General features: G+C 38.3%; 1 protein-coding gene across 5 annotated transcripts in view; it reads right to left on the reverse strand.

The window, feature by feature from the left end:
• ALMS1 (ALMS1 centrosome and basal body associated protein) overlaps positions 1-19563 on the reverse strand; it is a 76050-nt gene that overhangs the window by 17762 nt on the left and 38725 nt on the right. For 4 of the 5 annotated variants that reach the window (XM_037388079.1, XM_037388088.1, XM_037388069.1 and 1 more), the window contains 6 exons: positions 19045-19175; positions 9150-10899; positions 7916-8041; positions 5992-6162; positions 5370-5375; positions 983-2178 (listed from right to left, as the gene is read on the reverse strand). In XM_037388079.1, the coding sequence (XP_037243976.1) occupies positions 983-2178; positions 5370-5375; positions 5992-6162; positions 7916-8041; positions 9150-10899; positions 19045-19175 (3380 nt within the window). The remainder of the gene's footprint in view (positions 1-982; positions 2179-5369; positions 5376-5991; positions 6163-7915; positions 8042-9149; positions 10900-19044; positions 19176-19563) is intronic. The other variant, XM_037388060.1, reaches the window with a different exon arrangement.

Genomic DNA, 19563 nt, shown 5'->3' on the forward strand with positions numbered 1-19563 from the left:
ACTGCTTCTCCCCTAGACATGCATTCATTACCTTACTTGACACACAGACTGGGTTTGAGTGGTTTCTACTAAAAAACAAAACCAAAACAAAACAAAAAAACCCACAAACAATACCTCATTTTAATGAAAGCAATTAGTAATGATGACAATACCACTGTCTTCCAGTAATACAAAAAAAAAAAAAAAAAGAAATATTTCTTAGTTGTTCCTGTACTTTTCAGCATTAATGTACATTACAGAACACCAAGACTTCGTAATTTCTTACTATATTCACCAAATCCATGCCAAGACCCTCTTTAAGGAAATTTTCATTTCTCCTCCAAAGGACAATGGCCAAATTCAATTGAAGTAATTAAAAACATTTTCTCCACTTTAAGACAGCTTTAATCCAGACTGTTCACCTAGAATTTTTATGGCTGAGACTTGGTCTTTTAATATGCCTCATGTGCCAAATACAGAAATTGAAGAAGCTTACAACCAACACTCAAGCAAGACAAAATAATTCCAACACTTAAGATAGACAAACAGTAAGAAATTTCAAGTAATAATTCCTACTGTTATGAAATGGTATTCATCATTGCACAGAGATAATTCAGGTAGCAATATGCAGTCAGAATCTACGACCTTAATTTACCACCACCATCTTCACAATTGCTAAAGTACAGAACCTGCAGGCAACCAGAAATCAGATACAGGAGGATCTTGCTTCCCAAGACAAATAAAGTAAGAAACAAAAGGCAAGAACAAAGGGATAGAAAGTACAGTTGATGTTTTAAGACAGTTTGATCTCATCCTTATTCCTGGAAAGGCAGAGACACTTGTTTGAGCTACTTTGATCTAAGACAGAAGCCTACCACATAAACGACACTCTCTGGGAAATTTTAAATGATTCTCTGAATAACAAACTCTACTACTATACAGCAGTTTAAAAGTTCCTGTAAAGATTAGTCAAAACTGTCTTTTGGTCTAACCAACCACATACCTGGATCTCTTTCCTTTTCTTGGCTCTTTCAGAAGGAACCTTTGGATATTCTACACCCACTGCTTTGCCGCTTCTCTTGTCCCACTTTTCACAGCGACATTTCTGGTGGTTGATGGTATAATAAAGCTGGGAAAGTCTTGGTGACACCTGCACTCTTTCATGCCCAAAAGCCCTGATTAGCCTGGCAGTATCAATGGTGGAAATGGAACTGCTCGCCTCAGTCTGAGTAGCAGTTTCCATCTCTGTTTGGGTCACTGCATCTGATTCTGAGGCGGTAGAACTGATCATGGTGCCATGATCTCTACTAAGCCTTGACTCTGAGGAAGTGTCACTAGGAGTTTCCAAGCATTGCTGGTGCTCCAAAATTTTATTCATGTGGCGGATAATTTTCTCTCCTGACCTATTTTTCCTGAGCTTAACAAAGCTATTTTTATCATGGGTGATATGTGGTCTTTCTTCAACACATGTTGCATTAGGCTCCAAGGTACTTTCAGACATGCTCTGTTCTGGCAGTCTTATTTCCTTTGGTTCTCTTCCCTTTATTTTCTTTTCAGAAATGTTCTTTTCAGATGTTGTTGGTATTATTATATGCTTAATGGGATTCTGAAGGACCCTGGCCAATCGATGGAGGCGTTCAACAAGAGACAGTTCACTATTACTCCTAAAATCACGGTGCTGGTGTCTCTTCTGGCACTCCAAAAACTTAATCCAGAGCTCATCTAAGCTACCACTGGAGTGGGTTCTCTGTCTCCGTGGTAGGTCTTTCTCCACATTCTCACTAAGGCAAGTTGTTTGACTACATGGCAAAGGATAATTTCTAGCTGCTTTTCGTTCTGCTGCTCTTCTGCCATGCTGAAGTAGCTCCTTCCTTGATGTTTCATTCCCCAAAGATGCACTAGCATTTAGATCCTCATTCTTGCTGTAATCTGCTTCCACAGTGAGTGGAAAGAATTCATTTTCACCATCTTTTTTATGATGAACAGAGACACCACGCTGATGCCAATGTGGTTTTTTCCAATTCTGCAAGACAGCACTTGAGGGAGGTCTAGCATATCCAATACCAGAACTGTCTTCTGACAGCTCACTGTTGGACAGGAAGTAGCTCTCACACACGGGCATTGGATGATGAAGGTAGAACCGTGAAGATTTGAAGACTGAATGAGTGGGTTTTACAGACTTCAAATGATCTGTATGTCCTAGAAGAGAATTAAACACTTAAAATGTTTTGTTTCTGTACAAGGAAGCAAGTAGCAAACAGCAAATCTTAAGAAGGATGAATTTCATCCTAATACTTTGCAATCACTTCAAAGTATTAAAAGCAGGAATCACTGTACCCATTCCTGAAATTCAACAAACTTAGAAATGAAGTTTCAGCATTATTACAAGTACATAAATAATGTTTTCTATCATTTGCAACACAGAATCCAAGACAATATTCTATCCAACTGAATCTGAAGGAATAATCTAGTCACACCACAGGTAATTACTCCGACCAAAAGTTGGACTGAGTCTTTTTTTTGTATTTATGGAAACTCATGACAGGCAGCTGCAACTCATTTTGCCTCTTTTCAGACAAATGCCCAGGGAGTACAAAGGCCCTCTAAGGCTATGCCTAAATGTTATCTCTTAACTAACTCAGAACAGCACTATACATAAGACAACCAATACCAGCAGAGCTCTTAGTGTGCCATCAGAGATGGTTCTAAAACCTGGCTTTGCTTTCAAGCTCAGATGACACATTCTAGTTCAAAGCAGCAGTTAAATCCCTCCAGAATATGCTACTATCTGAAATTACAAAGGACTATATGCAGAAATCCAATTATAAACTCATTCGTAATAGACATACATTAAGTATGCATGCAGCATGTGCTAGCAGGAATATACTCCAAAATAAGTTTAAAGTCATTTGTAATACACTCTAAAAAAAATAAATTTTAAAAAGTAAAAAGTGTTTAATGTTATGTTCTTTGTATAATGGATTACATTATATCATGAACCATGAAGGCAGAAATTAAGAATTATGGCTACTGCCAGAAGGATTTCCCAAGTACCTATGCTCACTGCAAGATATTCCGTGCCATTTTAGCCAAGTACATCATTTAAAGATGCCTTATAAACTAGTAATAGCTTTAATAGCAATAAAAAGTTAATATAAAAAAAGAACTGTCTAATGGTAACAACACTGACCAGGTAACGGGGAGCTGTCAGCAAATGCATATCAGGCTCCATTAGTGGCAGGAATCACACCCATACTAGTTTCTCTCTATCTCTCCAACATTCCTACCAAGTTTGGGTTTTTGTTTGTATTTTTGTTGGTGGTCTGTTTTTTTCCTTTAACAGTCTTGTTTCTGTGACTGTGACCTACTGATGAAAACAGAACTGGAAACCGGGTCTTCCTTCCATCATTTGAGCAAGTTTTGCCACTGATCCAGCAAAAGCGTGGCAAGTCCCACAACCAAGCCTCTCCCTACCCCAGGAGGAACATACCTACCTACCTCACCAAGAATCACAAGCTATGTTTTTATAAAACCTCAATTCCACATGGAAAAAAGCGGTGCAAGATAAGCTTATGAAAGGTTACAATTGTGTGAATTCACACTGTTAACACTGCCTCATAAACCTTACTTTTAGTCACTTGTTTTCCTTGTATTTTATATAATTTTTCCCTTCCCAACACAAAGACACTGCAGTGTAATGTCAGAATCATGAACAGTGTAACCAGACCAGTCTCACTAACTCCGAAATTGGAGGAATTTGTCTTCCCATACAAGGTCAATATTCATATACTAATGTAAGAGGATTCCTCCACATCCTCCTGACAAATGAAACAGGCTTGGGAACACTATGCAGAATTTTTGCTATTTCTGTATTTTTTAAAAGTTACCAACAAAATGGAAGGAATGCAAACAGGCAAAAAATAAAGGTAAGTTTATATAGAGAAACTTTTTAAAAAATACATAACTTGCATAATTTTAAGCTCTAGACAAGCTCTGTGGGTAGAAGTAATCTTTTATTAGACCATCTAAAAATACAGTGCAAGAAGTCAGGGAAATTTTAGACACACAAGTCTTTCTTCAGAAAGCTTGCTTAAATTTCCGACTGTACTGGCTGGTTTATCAAAAGATGATTTCTGCTTACAGTTCTGTTCTTGCCTGTGTCTTTAGACCACCACACGTACAGAAAAATACTATTAGATAATTTTATATTAACACTTGTGTTCCCCTTTCATTTTTAATCAGGCTATTCAGAGAAAGGTATCTGTTGATCTCTGCTCCAACACGATGTGTTGTTTGTTACTGCAGATTCTTGTTCGGAGAACTCACTTCTATACACGCACTCTTTCCTCAGCACTACCACCATGATCCAGCATTCTTCTTCTGAGCTACCCACAGTGAATGAAGAAAGCATTTTTCTATACGAGTCCACTTCTTTTTGTATTCTTGCATTTTATAAATGCTCTCAGAGAATTATTTCTTCCATTAGAAAAACTAGGTTCAGACAACATTGTCTTTATTGTTGCAATAATTCAACTACTGATCCTTTGTACGCTCACAAAAAAATTAAAATTAGCATGAAATAATTACTTCCAGTGTGTCTTATGCAATTATTTTAAATTATCTTCTGGAAATACCAAAATCTCTCCATTCTGAAGAGAGAAGCTTCAAACAAAACCCTTTCTAAAATGAAAAATTAAAATAATCAGGAGAAATCCCTATTAATATATCAGCACAGCTCTGTGGGGTGACCTTACCCCAGGCATATTGAGCTGCCTGCTTAAAAAGGACAACAATAACCACACTGAGGTACTCCATTAAAATCTGTTCCATTAAATGTCTTCATATAACAGATTTACATGATGCTAAGAAAAATAAAGGGGCTCTGAAAAACCCTGTATATGTGACTGCCTAGAAGAGAGTGGGAACTCTAATTCAGAATCCATTATGCCGTTCATATGTTTCAGGTCCCATCCCTCATCAACAGCCACAATTACATTACCTCCATGCAATTTGCTCACTCTCTGTTTAATATAGAACATGCTGGAAAATACTATACCATGCAATAAAGAGCTTCCCTGAGGAATTCATAGTTGCATTTAGGAGAGATGGCAACTACTCAGCAATTTTCTTTTTACAGTTACTTCTGTCCAGGAACAAGATGCAATTCTCAAACACAACAAAATCCTCATCCCTACTCAGACTCAAGGGAGTTCATCAGCCACCCAAAATTAAAGAACGAGTGCACAAAAAGACTGTCCATCAGGACTAATTTTAGTTACTGTCATGAGATACAGTGTCAAAATCATCAGTTAGCTCAGCATAATTTAATTTTGCCAGTATTCTCAACAAATAAAGCCTTAAAGTAGGCTACTAGAGGAGTAAACCCTTACCTTCACCTCTCAGGAGTACCATCCAACAAGGTTAATGGAATGGAGGAAGAAAGTGATATCAGTCAAATCAAATTAAAATTCAGCTAAATACCAAAATAACAGAGATACTTTACATGACATCACAAGACATCAGCATATTTGTGGGCAGCCACACAACCCCAACCCAATATACACAGCCATCCTCTGCTTTTATTTACCAGGGAATTTCTCTCATTTTCTACATGGGCATCCTTTCTACACTTAATGCTCATGTTCACATAAAGAAGACTTCACATTCCACAAAGTTAACAGTGCCTTTAAAAAACCAAACAAAAAACCCAAACCCCATCATATTTAAAAAAAAAAAAAAAATCAACCAAAAAAAAAAACAAACCCAAAAACTTACAAAGGCTCTGACAAGCCCTGGGGCAACTGAAATGCTAGAAAATATCCAAGTATTTGGACAGTTGGGGAGACACAGAAAGTTGGGGAAGAGCAAAATGAGTCAAATTCAGCACCTTCAGGCAGACCATGAACAGTATCATGAGACCAGAAATCACAGATCCTGAAAAGTAATTCTTTTGCTCTGCTTTCTTTCATGTGTATGAAAACACATGTAAAAATAAACACAGGTTTTAACTACCTGCAGTAGCTTCCAGTGGTATCATTTGCTCCTCAGCCCAGGCTAGCTTGGGCTTGGCCCTCTTACTGTAGATTACTTCTTTATGCTTGATAGCCGTACTGTCTGGAGGATTATCACCCCTTAAATCAAGCACGTTTGCCAGAAACCTTGAAGGAAGAGCATCATTTGACCCTGCAGAGAAAGACAGCAATAATTACGAGTAAAAAGAGAAAGCGGGAAAAACAGATACAGAGGTTTCACAACAAGGACAAGGTCTGAAAGAAAGCCTGTTATCCAAGCAGTAGTACCAATATATTCACCAGCCAACAGTCATGATCCCTAGCGAGCAGTTCTAGTGACTAATACAGCAACAGTAGGTATTGCACCACATTGTTTTCCATGATCTTTGGTGGCAAGCTTCTTCCGTGAAAGGTAGGTACATTTTACCTATTGTACTAATGAGCAGAGACAAATACAAGGAAACGAACATTAGACAAGTCAGCCAGGAAGCCAGACACAGGACTTGGGTCCAGACTCCCTCATGCTCTCATAAAAATTCCAGACATTTTCACTGACTGATGTAAACATCTATTTTCCAAGCTCAGAATAGCAATAGTGAAAAACTGAAAGACTAGAGCAGGTCTGTATAACCTCTAAACAAGAATTCAAGACAACAGCAGCAGAGCTCTCTTACTAGCATATCATTGATTCCTAATGTTAGAAGCTTAAAATGTCCCCTAACTGATTTACCATCCTTGTCATCACCACCTAACATTCAGTGGACTTACTCCATTTCTTTCAGCTACTACTCGTGAGCTAAGTATCTTAGCTGCAGCAGGGAGTTTATAAAACAAAATATATCTTTTAATTCTGCTGTACATTTTCTAGAATGCTGCACTGCCTCATATGCATACTACATTTTCATATCTAGCATCATAGTTTCTGCAAAACAACAGACCCGCATCACATTTGTTTCTCTCGTTTTGACCATATTACAACAGACAGACTGGAAAAAGGTAATGAGGAGAGACGCACAAACAACTACAAGCACAATCTGTGGCTATAATGACTAACCTGTGCACTTACTGTCACTGCTGTTATCAACCTGCCCCCCTGGGGCACATCTGCCAGGAACTGGACATGTCTGTAATATTAAGTTTTGTCTACAAATAACTTTGGCTGTCAAAAAGCACTGACTGAAAACAACCTGCGAATAAGACTTATAATACTTAACTGATGCATTCTTTGCATACAGGAGAGAACTGAAAAATAACAGCAGGCAAAGCAGAAGTTGATGAATCACAGAGCATCCTTTCCTCCAGTAAACAAGAAGTGTTTTTTACTGGGAGATGGGAGGATGTGGGGAAGAAGTGAATATATATTTTAAACGACAGTTACAAATACACTGTTTATAGAAAGGCTTTCTACACTGGAATCCCCTAACATGGAGGAAAGAAATTCAGTACTGAAAAAGCCATTATTCAAAATGCAGGTTGTATTATGCAGATATTTCAGAATGCACACATACCAAATTAATAAAAAAAATTGGGAGAATGTACATAAATAAGGGAATTGAAAAGGAGAACTGGCAGAGATATGAAAGAGTCTAAACTGAATAGTAATTCCCAGAAGAAAGTAAATTATCAAGCTGTAAAACATTGAGCCTTGTTTCTTTTCACTGCCAGAATGGAGCACTAACATCCCTTTCATCAAAGAAATTGAAACCATAGCCTTCAAGTCAGGACTCGTACATCTTTGTGTTATAAAGTGGTGTGAACATGAATAAAGACATTTTTCTACTTGAAAAAAAACAGTGCACTTAATCTAAACTGCTAGAACAGAAGAGTTCTGAGCTCAACTGAGACAATTCTGCATATGAAATAGAAATATTCTGATCCATGAACTACAACCATCATTTTGCATTTGGAAGACCTAAGATAAGTACCTGAGTGAGAGCTTTCAACACTGGTTTCTGACCCAGCTGGAGAAATTTTAGATCCTGCCTTTAGATAAGGAACATAATACATCCCAGTACTTCCAGAAGGTTTATACGGCAGCAATAAGGGCTGATCTGTGGGGATGGAAGGCAAAGCAATTACCAGAAGTCAGGCTTTAATCCTTTAATGCAACTGAAGAAAAATGCAAGAAATCAGAACCCAAGGAACTACTGACAATGTTCACTGTGGTAAATCTGGAGAAATACCTTAATATTTAGGAAAATAAATTGCTATTATTAATTACTTAATTAACTATTTAATACCCACCCAATGGGTAGAAGGTTGACTGTTGCTTAGCTAGAAAAAATAGCTTGCTTACCTATTCAATACTAGATTTTTGACTAAGGCAACGAACACTGACTTAAAAAAATAAATAACTCTCATACCCACTTGGCTCCCAGTTGATCCATATTTAATGAAACAATTTTAAATCAACATGGATATCTGTTTCTTACATCAAGAAAAAGTGTGCTGTCATAACAGAATTCCAGCAGATGTCTGGACCAGAACATTAGCTGACTTCTGACAGCAAACAGAAGAGGTGATCAGATAGCTGAAATATTTTTTGCACTCTAATATAATGCTCTCTCAACTCATAATATTTTAAACACCCTGAGAATAGACATACAAAGCCTGGAGCCCAGGAAAAAAATCATGAAAGCTACACAAGTCTACACACATCAGTAGTACAAAACATCACTGTGACTGCGCAACATCCACACTCCTCTGTCAACAGATATTAAAAGCCCTGCACATTCTGTTTTATTCCATTGAAAATAATAACGTGCATATTTTCCTCTTAGTTTTTGTACTACCTTGCCTAGCAAATCAGTAATCGGATCTCTCTCTCAATAAACTCTGAACAGTGAGCCAAATCAAATTATCTAGAAACAAATGTCAGAAAATTTTCCTGAACCAGACCTGTACATAACAAATTCAGTTCTAGATAAACCTGAACTGAATCACAACTGTATTGATACAACTCCCTACCCAGAAGGCTGCAGAGCCTGAGTTTAAGGGCTGGGGGCTTTCCCATATGAGTAACTTTAAGCCTCAAAATTATCTCAAGAAAGTTACTTCCACAAAAAAGCTGGGTTTGATTTTGGGTTTTAATACCTATAAATATAATGAGCTTGAATAGACTGAAGTCTATGCATACATATAAGACACTCATTTGCTCACCACCCTGCCTTGGGAAAGAGGAAATCTTGTCAAGAGATGAAGTTGCATTGTTGGGAAGTTCATGTGTTTTCTGGAGAGACGACTGGTGGACAGCATTTTCACTGCCTTGTGAATTAACATAGATTTCTGCTGAAAAGGTTGTTTTTTCAGGACTTTCTGTTGTTATCTGAGTGCTAGCATCAGAAGTACTTTTCCCACTTTTTGCAGGAGCTACAGAGTTGAAGGTATTCTTCAGACAACATCCTCTTGAACCTGGAACAGTGACTTGCGGGCTCTCACTGCTTTGCAGAGGCAGCTCTTGCCCTGCTGTGCTTGTAACAGAGGAAAGCACTGGGCAGGCATCTGCTGAAGACACTGGTATTGGGAAGGATGAAGATCTTTGATCTTCTGGAATAAGGTCAGCAGGTGATAATTGAGGTACAGCTTCTAGTAAAGTTTCTGGAGTTTTTAAAGACACTAGTTGAGTATTAACTTCAGGTTTATCCCCTGATTTCATCTCATGTTCAGTGTTCCGGCCACTATGCAGCTCTGAGTTATTACATTTTGTGGAAAGAGTTATGTGGACACAAGAAAGTGCTTTCTTAGTTGGTGATGAAGGGGATACAGATGTGGTGGATAAAATCTCATCTGTAGATGAATGGTGAGACATACCAATTTGCTTTCTTGCAGCCTCCTTCTGAGTGAGAGGTACTTTATCAGAAGGACTTTTCTTCTCCTTTGCCAACAACTTAAAACGGGTCTTCAGCAAATCAGTTTGTACAGCTGGACCTGAACCTTCTGATCTCTCATACAATTGCATGTGGCCAGGTGGGCTGCTTTTCTCCTGCTGGTATGAGCTTACAGAATGAGCTTCATTAAATCTATTCATTTCTTGACTGACTCTTGTATCACAGTCAATTCCCACAAGTCTGGCAGTATGCCTGCCCAATTCAGCCGCATCTTGAGGCAGAACATCAGAATTTTTTGCGCTAAGAGTCTGTCTTTTATCAGCATGGATGCTTACACAATCCTGATCTGACAAACAGTCTGTTTCTTGATAAGCTCCAACTCTGTTACTGTCAGCAGAGACATGAAACCTGTCTTTCTCAGCAGAATAAGCAATCTCATTAGACACTGAGCCAGCAAGCATTGGACTTGGAGGACAGGTCTTAGATCTTTCCCAGTGTTTGTCACACCTCTGCTCCTCAGTGCTAGCAGGGTCCACATCCAAAGGCATTATCCCATCAAGACCGTCGCTACTAAGACCACTGTCAAGTGCCATGAAAGTCAATGGTGACTGCAAACGTTTTCGGGATGAAAAGGTGATAGAAGTGATTTGCTTAGCCAGATCTTCAGAAGACTTCTCCGTAGACAGCTTCTTCTGAGCTGGTAAATGGACTTCTGTTTGGATATCAGGAGAAGCTGCAGATCTCATTGCACGTGTGTCCCATTCCTTCTCCAACGGTGGATGAAGTTCAGCAATGGCATCAGAATGACTAGCTGCAGTTTGACATTGGTTGCAGATAGGCGTTTGAACGGTACTTAAAGATTTAAACTGCATATCCTTCAGCAGGCAACCATCAGAAGGATCAGCTCTATATAATGGCACAGCTTGTCGTAAGCTTGACTCTGAAAGCTCCTTAGTCCTGACGGCTTGAGAGTGTTTGTCAGTTTGAAATCTTTTGTTACTTGGAGTTTTGAAATGCTCTATGTCCTGTTCCTGGTTACGGCTATACTCAGAAGCAGCTTCCAAACCACACACACATGGATCCTGAAAAATACAGAATTCACAGAGGATAGGTGGATAACTTCCAAAATCTGGATTGCAGAATTCAAAAAAAGGCTAGTGCTGTCAATAATCAATAGTCTGTCATCATGAATGGGCACATGCTTTTTCTGGAACTCATCTATTAATGGAACTAATTTTAAAAAGTCTTTTATTTTAAGTGCTAGCAAATTAGCTATATATATATATAACATGGTTTTGTTGCTATAACAAACAGCAGCAGTGACATCTATAACAGAACCCTTTATTTTTGTGAACTATAAAGTTGTAACTCAGTTAAATAGGCTAAGTTGTAAACACCTCTTCAACATCACTCCACTCCCTGGAAAGCAAAAATAAAAATTTCTTCCTATCAGTTGGCTTCATACACAGTCCAGTTCATAACACACTAGGAATAATGACTATCTTTTGAAGGAATATTCACTATGTAAATTCACAGGTATTTAGAGAGATACATACATATCGCTAAATCTTTGTGACTTCAGTGATAATTTTACTAATTGAAGTAATAGCCAATTAGCCACACACAATATCACAGAAACAACTTCAGTTAGAAGAGATCTCTGGAAGTCTCTAGTCTGACCTCTTGCTCAAAGTAGGGCTAACTACAACACTGAAACTCAGGGCCTTGTCCCATCAAGTTTCAAAAATCTCCAAGGATGGAGATCTTGTATGCAATTTAACCACTTGTGATCCGTAAATTACTGATGAAAGGCAGCCCTTCATAACTCCACGGAAATACAACTGCTGCCAGTTATAAGTACTCAAACCTTAACCAAGTATGTAATGTTAAGTTCTGGTGACCTCCAAATCAGGTGGCAGAGACACACTAAAACTCTTCTGGTTTGGACCAGAGTCCAAACAAACATCGCGCTATCAAAGCACTAGATTACGTGACATTATAGGGTTACAGGGATACCTCTGCATTAGACATTTTGTTATGCCATAACTATCACTATATGAAACAGGAGTTGATATAAAAGACTTTCCCTTCCACTTGAGTTGTTTGACTCTAGCATTTATGAAGCAGAACTAAAATGAAAAGGAACTCAGTCACATTGGAACAGTTGGGAAAAAAAGAAAGCTGTTCTATACAAAGCATGAGAAAATATCTAATTAGAAAAGCTTTAATTTTCTGTAAATGATATTTCTTTTTTCCCCTAAAACAAGTATGCCAATTTCCCTCTCAGACAGGAGCCATAATAAGTCTTTTTATTTTTATGGTCACAGCCCACTGCTGACAGTAATTAGAAAATGACTGAAAATAATCAGAGCTTTGATTTGCTCTTTAAGGTAAATGACAACTTATAAAAACTTTCCAATTCTCAGGTGCAGATCATTTTCATTCTCCCATCACCGCAGATATGTTTGCCACAAACACTATTTTTTTTTTGTTTGGAAAGCTGATGACAATGCTGCAAAAAAAAGAGAACGTATTCCTAGCAACGGGTAAGACACTAATCCCACCAAAAATAAGGAAGTTCACTATCAGTTGTCTCTGCTCATAAAGCCTTTTTAAAAAAATGTTACCTTTACATCTTCATCTGATCATGTAAGTTGTCCCACATCTGTATCACACCCAACTATCAGAGACACTATATTTAGGACTCTGCTATCTGACTACATGTATTGTATTCAGGTATCTGGCACATATTGTACACAACAGTATAAAATGTTGTGTCTTAAATTACCTGCCTGTGGTCATTTAGGAAACTGACACTAATAATTTACTTTAGTACTAACTTCTGTCCTGGTTTCTTTGCCTGATTTTACTAACCCATTTTCAGCATGCTCTCCAGTCCTCATTGCTTCCACTTTCTCCTGTACCTCAAGCCCCATTCCACCATCAAAAAAAAAAAAAATCCCAGCAGCAACAATCAACAACAATTTATCATAGCAGGTAAATAAAATTAAAGCAACATATGCTATAGCCCTCAGCAGAATCAGAAAAAAAAAATCCACACCCTGCTCTCTGAGCATACTCATCAGATGGTGTTGCCTTTCAGCTGCTTATTAATAAGACAGATTACTGACACTGCAGTTAAATGGAAAATTCCCAGGGCTACAGCACCTGCTCACTAAGGAACCTATACCTTCTTCTGGCATCTCAAAATGTAACCTAGTTTCTCAACATATATTCAATACTTTGTATGCAGAAGGTATCACACAGAGATAAAAGGTATGAAGGGATCAGCAAATGGCTCTCTAGTTACTTGCCAGGCAAAGTAGAAATAAATGTGTCTAAAACCTCAATGAAGTTTGGATATTCCAAACTCTTCTTTCGACTCATTACAAACAGCACATACTAAGAGGGCACATTCATTGTCTGCAAAGATTTACCGAGATTAACAAGACAGACAAAACGTGATCCTCTCACACTGACTGGCTCACCACCCTCATTTCCCCACTTTCTGCAAGTCCCCACACATGTGGAGAGATCAGGAGGAAGGGATGTATAGGGCTTGTGCTTCCAAGACTTTGCTCATTACAGCAGAAGTTCCCAAACGCTGACAGCTGATCTTTGCAGCAACTTACCTGACTGGTGTAAGCAGAAGGTAGTGTGGAAGAAAAGAAATGCAAGTATCTCTATATTAAAGATTGCACTACAAACAAATGAATAAAATACCACACTCGCAGATGCATGCAGAAAACCTGTTACTCTAAGAGCACGAAGAGAAAGCCTTGCAAGAATAACTGGGAAAACCTTAAAGTTACCATTCACAGTAATTTATTGCTATCAGGGTTGATCAAAAAACTGCAACAGATTTTGCCCTGAAGCAAACAGAGACAACTACTCACCTGATCCATTAACACTGCACCTCCAACGAGGGGCAATAACACTGGAATACTAACCTTTGGAAGCAGCTGTATAGACTCTGGAGAAACAAACATTTAACTACACACTGAGATCCCCCTCACTTGTATATGCACTAACCAAAACAGGTATCATACCATTAATCCCATTCCTGACACAAAATACCACACCATACTTCACACGACATGCTAGAAAGCAGCTCCCTCTTACATTATTTCACCCAGATTCTCTTTGACAGGTCAGTTTAGCATCAGAGGCAGTATCATGGTTAGTGAACACTGGAAATAGACAAAAGACAAATAATTTCATCAGCAATCAAACCTTACATCCAAATCATTAGAGCTCGTTAGTGTATGTGAAACTATAGGCCACCAGCCTTCTTTAGAGAGAATTTAAGTATGCCCATCATTTTATTAATTTGTCAGTATCTGCACTTCCTTAATTTAAGTGTCATTCAAGATTACAATACTTCCATTGCGGTGCAGAGACCAAATCTGAGGGAAATGTACTTCTATGGAGACGGGCCAGATAAGCTTATTTCTAGGAAAAAAAACAGAATAAAAATCTTGGCTATTTTATTTCTCCTACTGATTGGAACAACTGTGGGAACAGCAGAGTATATTTCATTAATGAAGTGCAACACAGGTCCCCAGATGATTACATCCTCAGCAGCTGGCTGGAATTTGGAAACACAAATCAGTCAAAAACATTTTTGGTGTAAGTCACGGTATAAACAAGTATTGCACAACAGATTTTCCAACCTTTCTACATCCCAGATGTCATTAGCAGTAAACTATTTCAGCAAGGTCTGGATTATTTTTCTGAAGCAGTACTTTTCTGTGGCCTTCTGTATTCTAAGCAAGTAAACTAGTTTATTTGGCTTCCTGTATTTCCTAGAGCCAAGGACAACAAGGGACTGCAGCAGAATGCAAGGACACAGAGCAGTCCTGTGCCAGGGTAGGGGTGCTCCCAAGACAAGCTCTTCCCTAAAACACATATCAGTTCAATGGCCTGAAGTAATACACAGCAACTCCTACTACTGAAAGCAAGCACAGAAGTTGCTATAAACTCATCTTGCTAAGCCTTTCACATGTTTTATTGTGCTTGTTATGTGTCATCTTTCCAAAAAAGATCTGTATGGCATATGATCCACAAGAGATTGCAGTGCAAATTTATAGCTACAACTCAGTGAACTTCCTGAAGAAGTGAGAAAGCACAAGGAGTGGAAAAATACAGCATATAGTGGAAGAATACATTATACAATGGGGGAATGCTCTTAGGTAAGTCAAGAGACAGCCATTTGGCACCCTTAAAAATACAGGTGGGGTAGTAAGGTCCTCAATTTAGATGGAAAATTCTTAGGTTTAATATGGTAAAACTGTACTTACATCTTACAGCAACTTAAAAATCCCTCTATATCAACTGGGGGACTAAAATGAACGTACAAATGGCACAAAAAGGCGGCTAAACCTGAAAGACAATGCTCCTGGAACAGAAGACAGCCTACATATCTTTGGCTTTTCCCTGTTGTTCTTTACATTCATTTTATCTAGAAAGACTCTAATTACTTCAGTGGAAGGACAGTAACAGGGCTGATTTCTGGACTGATTTTTCGTATGTTTTTCCTAAAAACACCAACAAACAATTTTGTGACCAAAGAGCGTCACCCATTCTAGGATTAAACTTCTCAAGGCTATCAAAATAGTAAGTACTCTACTGCAAACTTAGCTGCTCAGGCGAAAAACAGATCTCTACCGCCACACTAGCATGGCCACAGGTGCAGGAATTATTCATCAAACAGTAAGCTATCTATAGACTATAGTATACTATATCTAACAGTAACCATCTACAGGAATGTCTTGGCAACTCTCTGCCTCTATCACAAACAACTTCATAGACAGTGCCATCCGCTTCTCAAGCTTCACAAGACCCATCTCTGGACAATCTGAAATGTCACATATCTTAGGCCTCTTTACAAAGCATTTGCAGTTAATAAATCTCCAGCCTCTGCCTCCTTTTCCTCCTGAAGAAGCCCAATGCACTGCACTTTCTCTTTCCATGAACAGCCAGTTAAGACCCTTAGGAAGAGTCTGTATGAAATTGAGTCAATGCAAAATGTAGGAAAAACCCTCTGTGTCAAGAGTTCCACACTTGCCATCTATTCTTAAGCATTTCTGCCAAGCTTTAGTGTTTATTAGAGAAGCATAACAGCACGAGTGGAGGATTTCTCTCCTTGTGTAATGGAACAGCTATAAAATCAACAGGAAGACTCCACAAATGAAGTGTACCGTAAACAGACTCACTGTGCAAGGTTTGTCAGTCTTACAGAAGAAAAAGAAAATAAAATACAATTCTGAGTTGCGCTCATGACCACTGCCTGCTATTAGAGATATAGTTTCAAAATTCAATTTTCATATCGAATGTTCCCTTTTTTGGGACACTATTCAGCTGAGCACTTGAGTACATGTTTGGAGCCCATTTATGTGCATATATCCCAGTCACCTCCTTAAACACTCTGCTCAGCTAGAACTTGAGAAATCATTATGATGCTTCTTTTCTAGAGCGTCTGTTAACACATCACCAGTGACAAACAGCTATCAAACAGATACTTGACTATCTCAAAAGATAGAACAATCCCTAGAATCAAAAGATCACTGAGAAGAATTCTCCCAAGCTGTCCTGCTTCTTCATTGCATGTTTTGGTGGGTTGTGTTGGGATTTTTTATATATATACAAGCTTCACATGCTTCCTGCGGTAAACAATAAAATATCACAGTGGTACATGATTTTTCTCAAGTTGTCACCTATAAAAACGAGAAGCAGAGTCTAAACTTTCCAAAAAGAACATTCATCATAAGCCTGCATCAGAAGCACTAAATAAAGATGACGGTCTGACGAAAGAATTGTTTGGTTGACTGCTAGGAACAGTTTGTCTTTCTCAGTCTTAAAGTTAAGTAGAAGGAAAATATCTTTCCATAATCTTTGTTCTGTTCTTTTTAAGTCAGCACATGGCCAGCTTTGCTTTATAAATTCAAGGTATTTTTCAGAAGATTTTCCATTAAGTTTACAGTAGATTATTTTGTCAGCAACAAAACTGGCTGCATTTTTTTCAGTAAAATAGTTTTCAACTATCTTTATTTCAGTGACATATTGTTTTGCTTGGAGGGAAAAACACATTTATCTTAAATATAATCAAAAAATCCAGCCACCTTTATTCTGCAAATTCAAACCCATTTTTTATCTCAAATTAAAGCCATTGTAGAGCAAAAATATTTTCAATATCAAAGCAGAAAGTGTTGTGGTAAAACTAAAACAATTTCTTGGAATCTTTCTTTGCAAAACTATGATTAATTTCTTCTTACTTTAAATTGGGATAAAACAATTCATAGCTGACACTGGATTACATAAAGGTAAAATACTTGGTTCCAGTCTGTAACAAGTCAATGTTAGGGACAGAGCTGTGACCTAACAAAATCCGAAAGTTAGGGGGAGGGAAAGCTTCAGGGCCTCTAGTTTTTAGGAGTAGACCGAAGCAAAAATGTATTTGTGTTTTGGTTTTCTTTTTTAAGAACTGTCTGAATTTCTAAAGTCAATAATGTTGTTAAAATAAGAAAATTGTTAAAATATATTTCTTTTTCCAGCTCTCCAAAGATTACATCAATACATGATTAACTGAGAAGTTCGGTCTGATGTTTTTGGGGAAGTTGATGTCTGAATTACCAACACTGTTCATGCCCAAGAAACTATAAACACAAACACAGACTACTCTTAAAACACAGCTTTTCATTCTTGCTAATGCGAGGCTTTTAAGTAAAACAAACAAAACCCTACTGTTTTTCCTGGGAGGCAGGCAGTGTACAGGACAAAAAAAAAAAAAAAAACCAAAACAAACAACAAAACTCAAAACAAAACAAACAGACAAGATAAAAAAAAAGGAAGACACTGCGCCAAAACTAAGGGGATTTGTCTGAAACACCAGATTAAGGACAGATTACAACTGCTTTTTCAAATGCAAATTTCCTACATTCTCCTCAGAATCTGCCCCAACCTTTAGGTCTGCCTAATTATCCAGTCTCTCCTCCACCAACTCAAGGGTTCTCTGTCCTGCACACATGAATACATCATACATCCACTACTCCTATTACACAAGCACCTCCAAATTTTTCCAGTCTGTTCTTTTATTCAAAATACTCTCTATGAATAGTGCCTTATCTTGGGACACATGGAAGGCCCCAGAAACCATGACATAATTAGACTGGACACTAGATAAATGCTGAAAATGGATATTTAAAGTGAACTGAATACTCCTGCTTAGACAATTCTCAATCCAGACACACTATATATCAATACATGAACTAGAAATGCTCCAAAGACGACAGGCAAAACATGACAACAGTTCAATATTAAGTTTTACACAAAAAACAGAGCTGTTAAGAGCTTGTTCAGTCTGTATCCCTGCCCCAAATCAGCATTAACTACACTTAGATTATTCTCTAGAGATACTTGCCCAAGCTCTTCTTAAAAGCATCCTATGATTGACACTCCATAATCTTCTTCTCATCATCCTTACCGTTAAGGAATTTCTTTTCTAATATGACTCTTCCTTGCACTTGAAGCCCACTACCTTTGACACAGTCAACAGAAAGGAGGGACAGTTTACTCCCTTCTTCCCTGAAGTATCCTCTCAAAAATAAACACCACACTCCTTTGCAAACGTTTCAGAACACACGGGAAGTAACACAACAAATACTGCTATGGCCTAGACTACTGCACTGTACAGTAAACTCCTTCCACAGAAGGAAGAGTTTACAAGGCACAATCAGCACATGCATATTTTGTGAAAAGCAGCACTCTTAAGCCAATTAAGAATCATGAGCTGTGTGCACTTTCTCACCACAATAACACCAGTTCTCCCATTACGTCATCACTGATGATACCTCTGTCCTTCGTATCTTCCTTCAGGACATCTTCAGTGATGTGTCACTCCCCCTCATCCCAAACCACCACCACCCCACCTGAGATATCCAACTACTGTCTTTGGAAAAACAAAACACAAAAACAACCAAACCCAAACCCACAATATTATGCACTGTGTCCAGTCCTAAAAGATACCCAGGAACTGACTATGCCAAAACAAGCATCCCCCCTAAAACAGAGGTCTCATTAGTCTGTATTCCCCTCTCTCTGTCTAGCCACCAATCTTAAAAAATGTTGCAGGAATATAATTCATCATTTTAAGATCACAAGCAAGAGAGTAGCATTTATCGCCCATTTAAAAAACTTTCTCCAGAACAGCTCGTTTGTCTGTTTTGTACCTTGGCTAGTGCATATTTCCTGGCACTCAGAAGCAGCTCTGCCTTTATTTCCTCTATTCTTTGTTGGTCCTCTTCATTGAAGTCTGACACAGATTCCTGAGATCGGCTGGCCAGTTTTAGCTTCACCCACGCTACACAAAGAACATAAAACAGAAAGCAGTTCCCTTTCCATTTTCTCACATCATATACCATAACAGTTTTATAACTTAAAATCAGAACTTTGCTAGGCATTTCTAGCTACCACGACTAAAGCAACAAAGATCACTATGAAATAACTCATGGGACTGACCAGGAACAGAATTTAAAATGCATCTTTTGAACATTTCTTTGGAAAGGTGGATCCAGGACCCATTGACTCATTCTGTCATCTTTACAGTCTCAGGCTCAAGTCATCACTCTCACACAATCCCTTCCCGAATTCTTAACTGAGCACATGGCTAATAGCTACATGGACAAAACACCTTCTCGCACCAATGTTAGGCAGAAGGCAGCATTTGAACTGGAAAAGTACAATGCTAT

The sequence above is a fragment of the Falco rusticolus genome, chromosome 1, assembly GCF_015220075.1.
Source record: "Falco rusticolus isolate bFalRus1 chromosome 1, bFalRus1.pri, whole genome shotgun sequence".
NCBI lineage: Eukaryota > Metazoa > Chordata > Aves > Falconiformes > Falconidae > Falco > Falco rusticolus.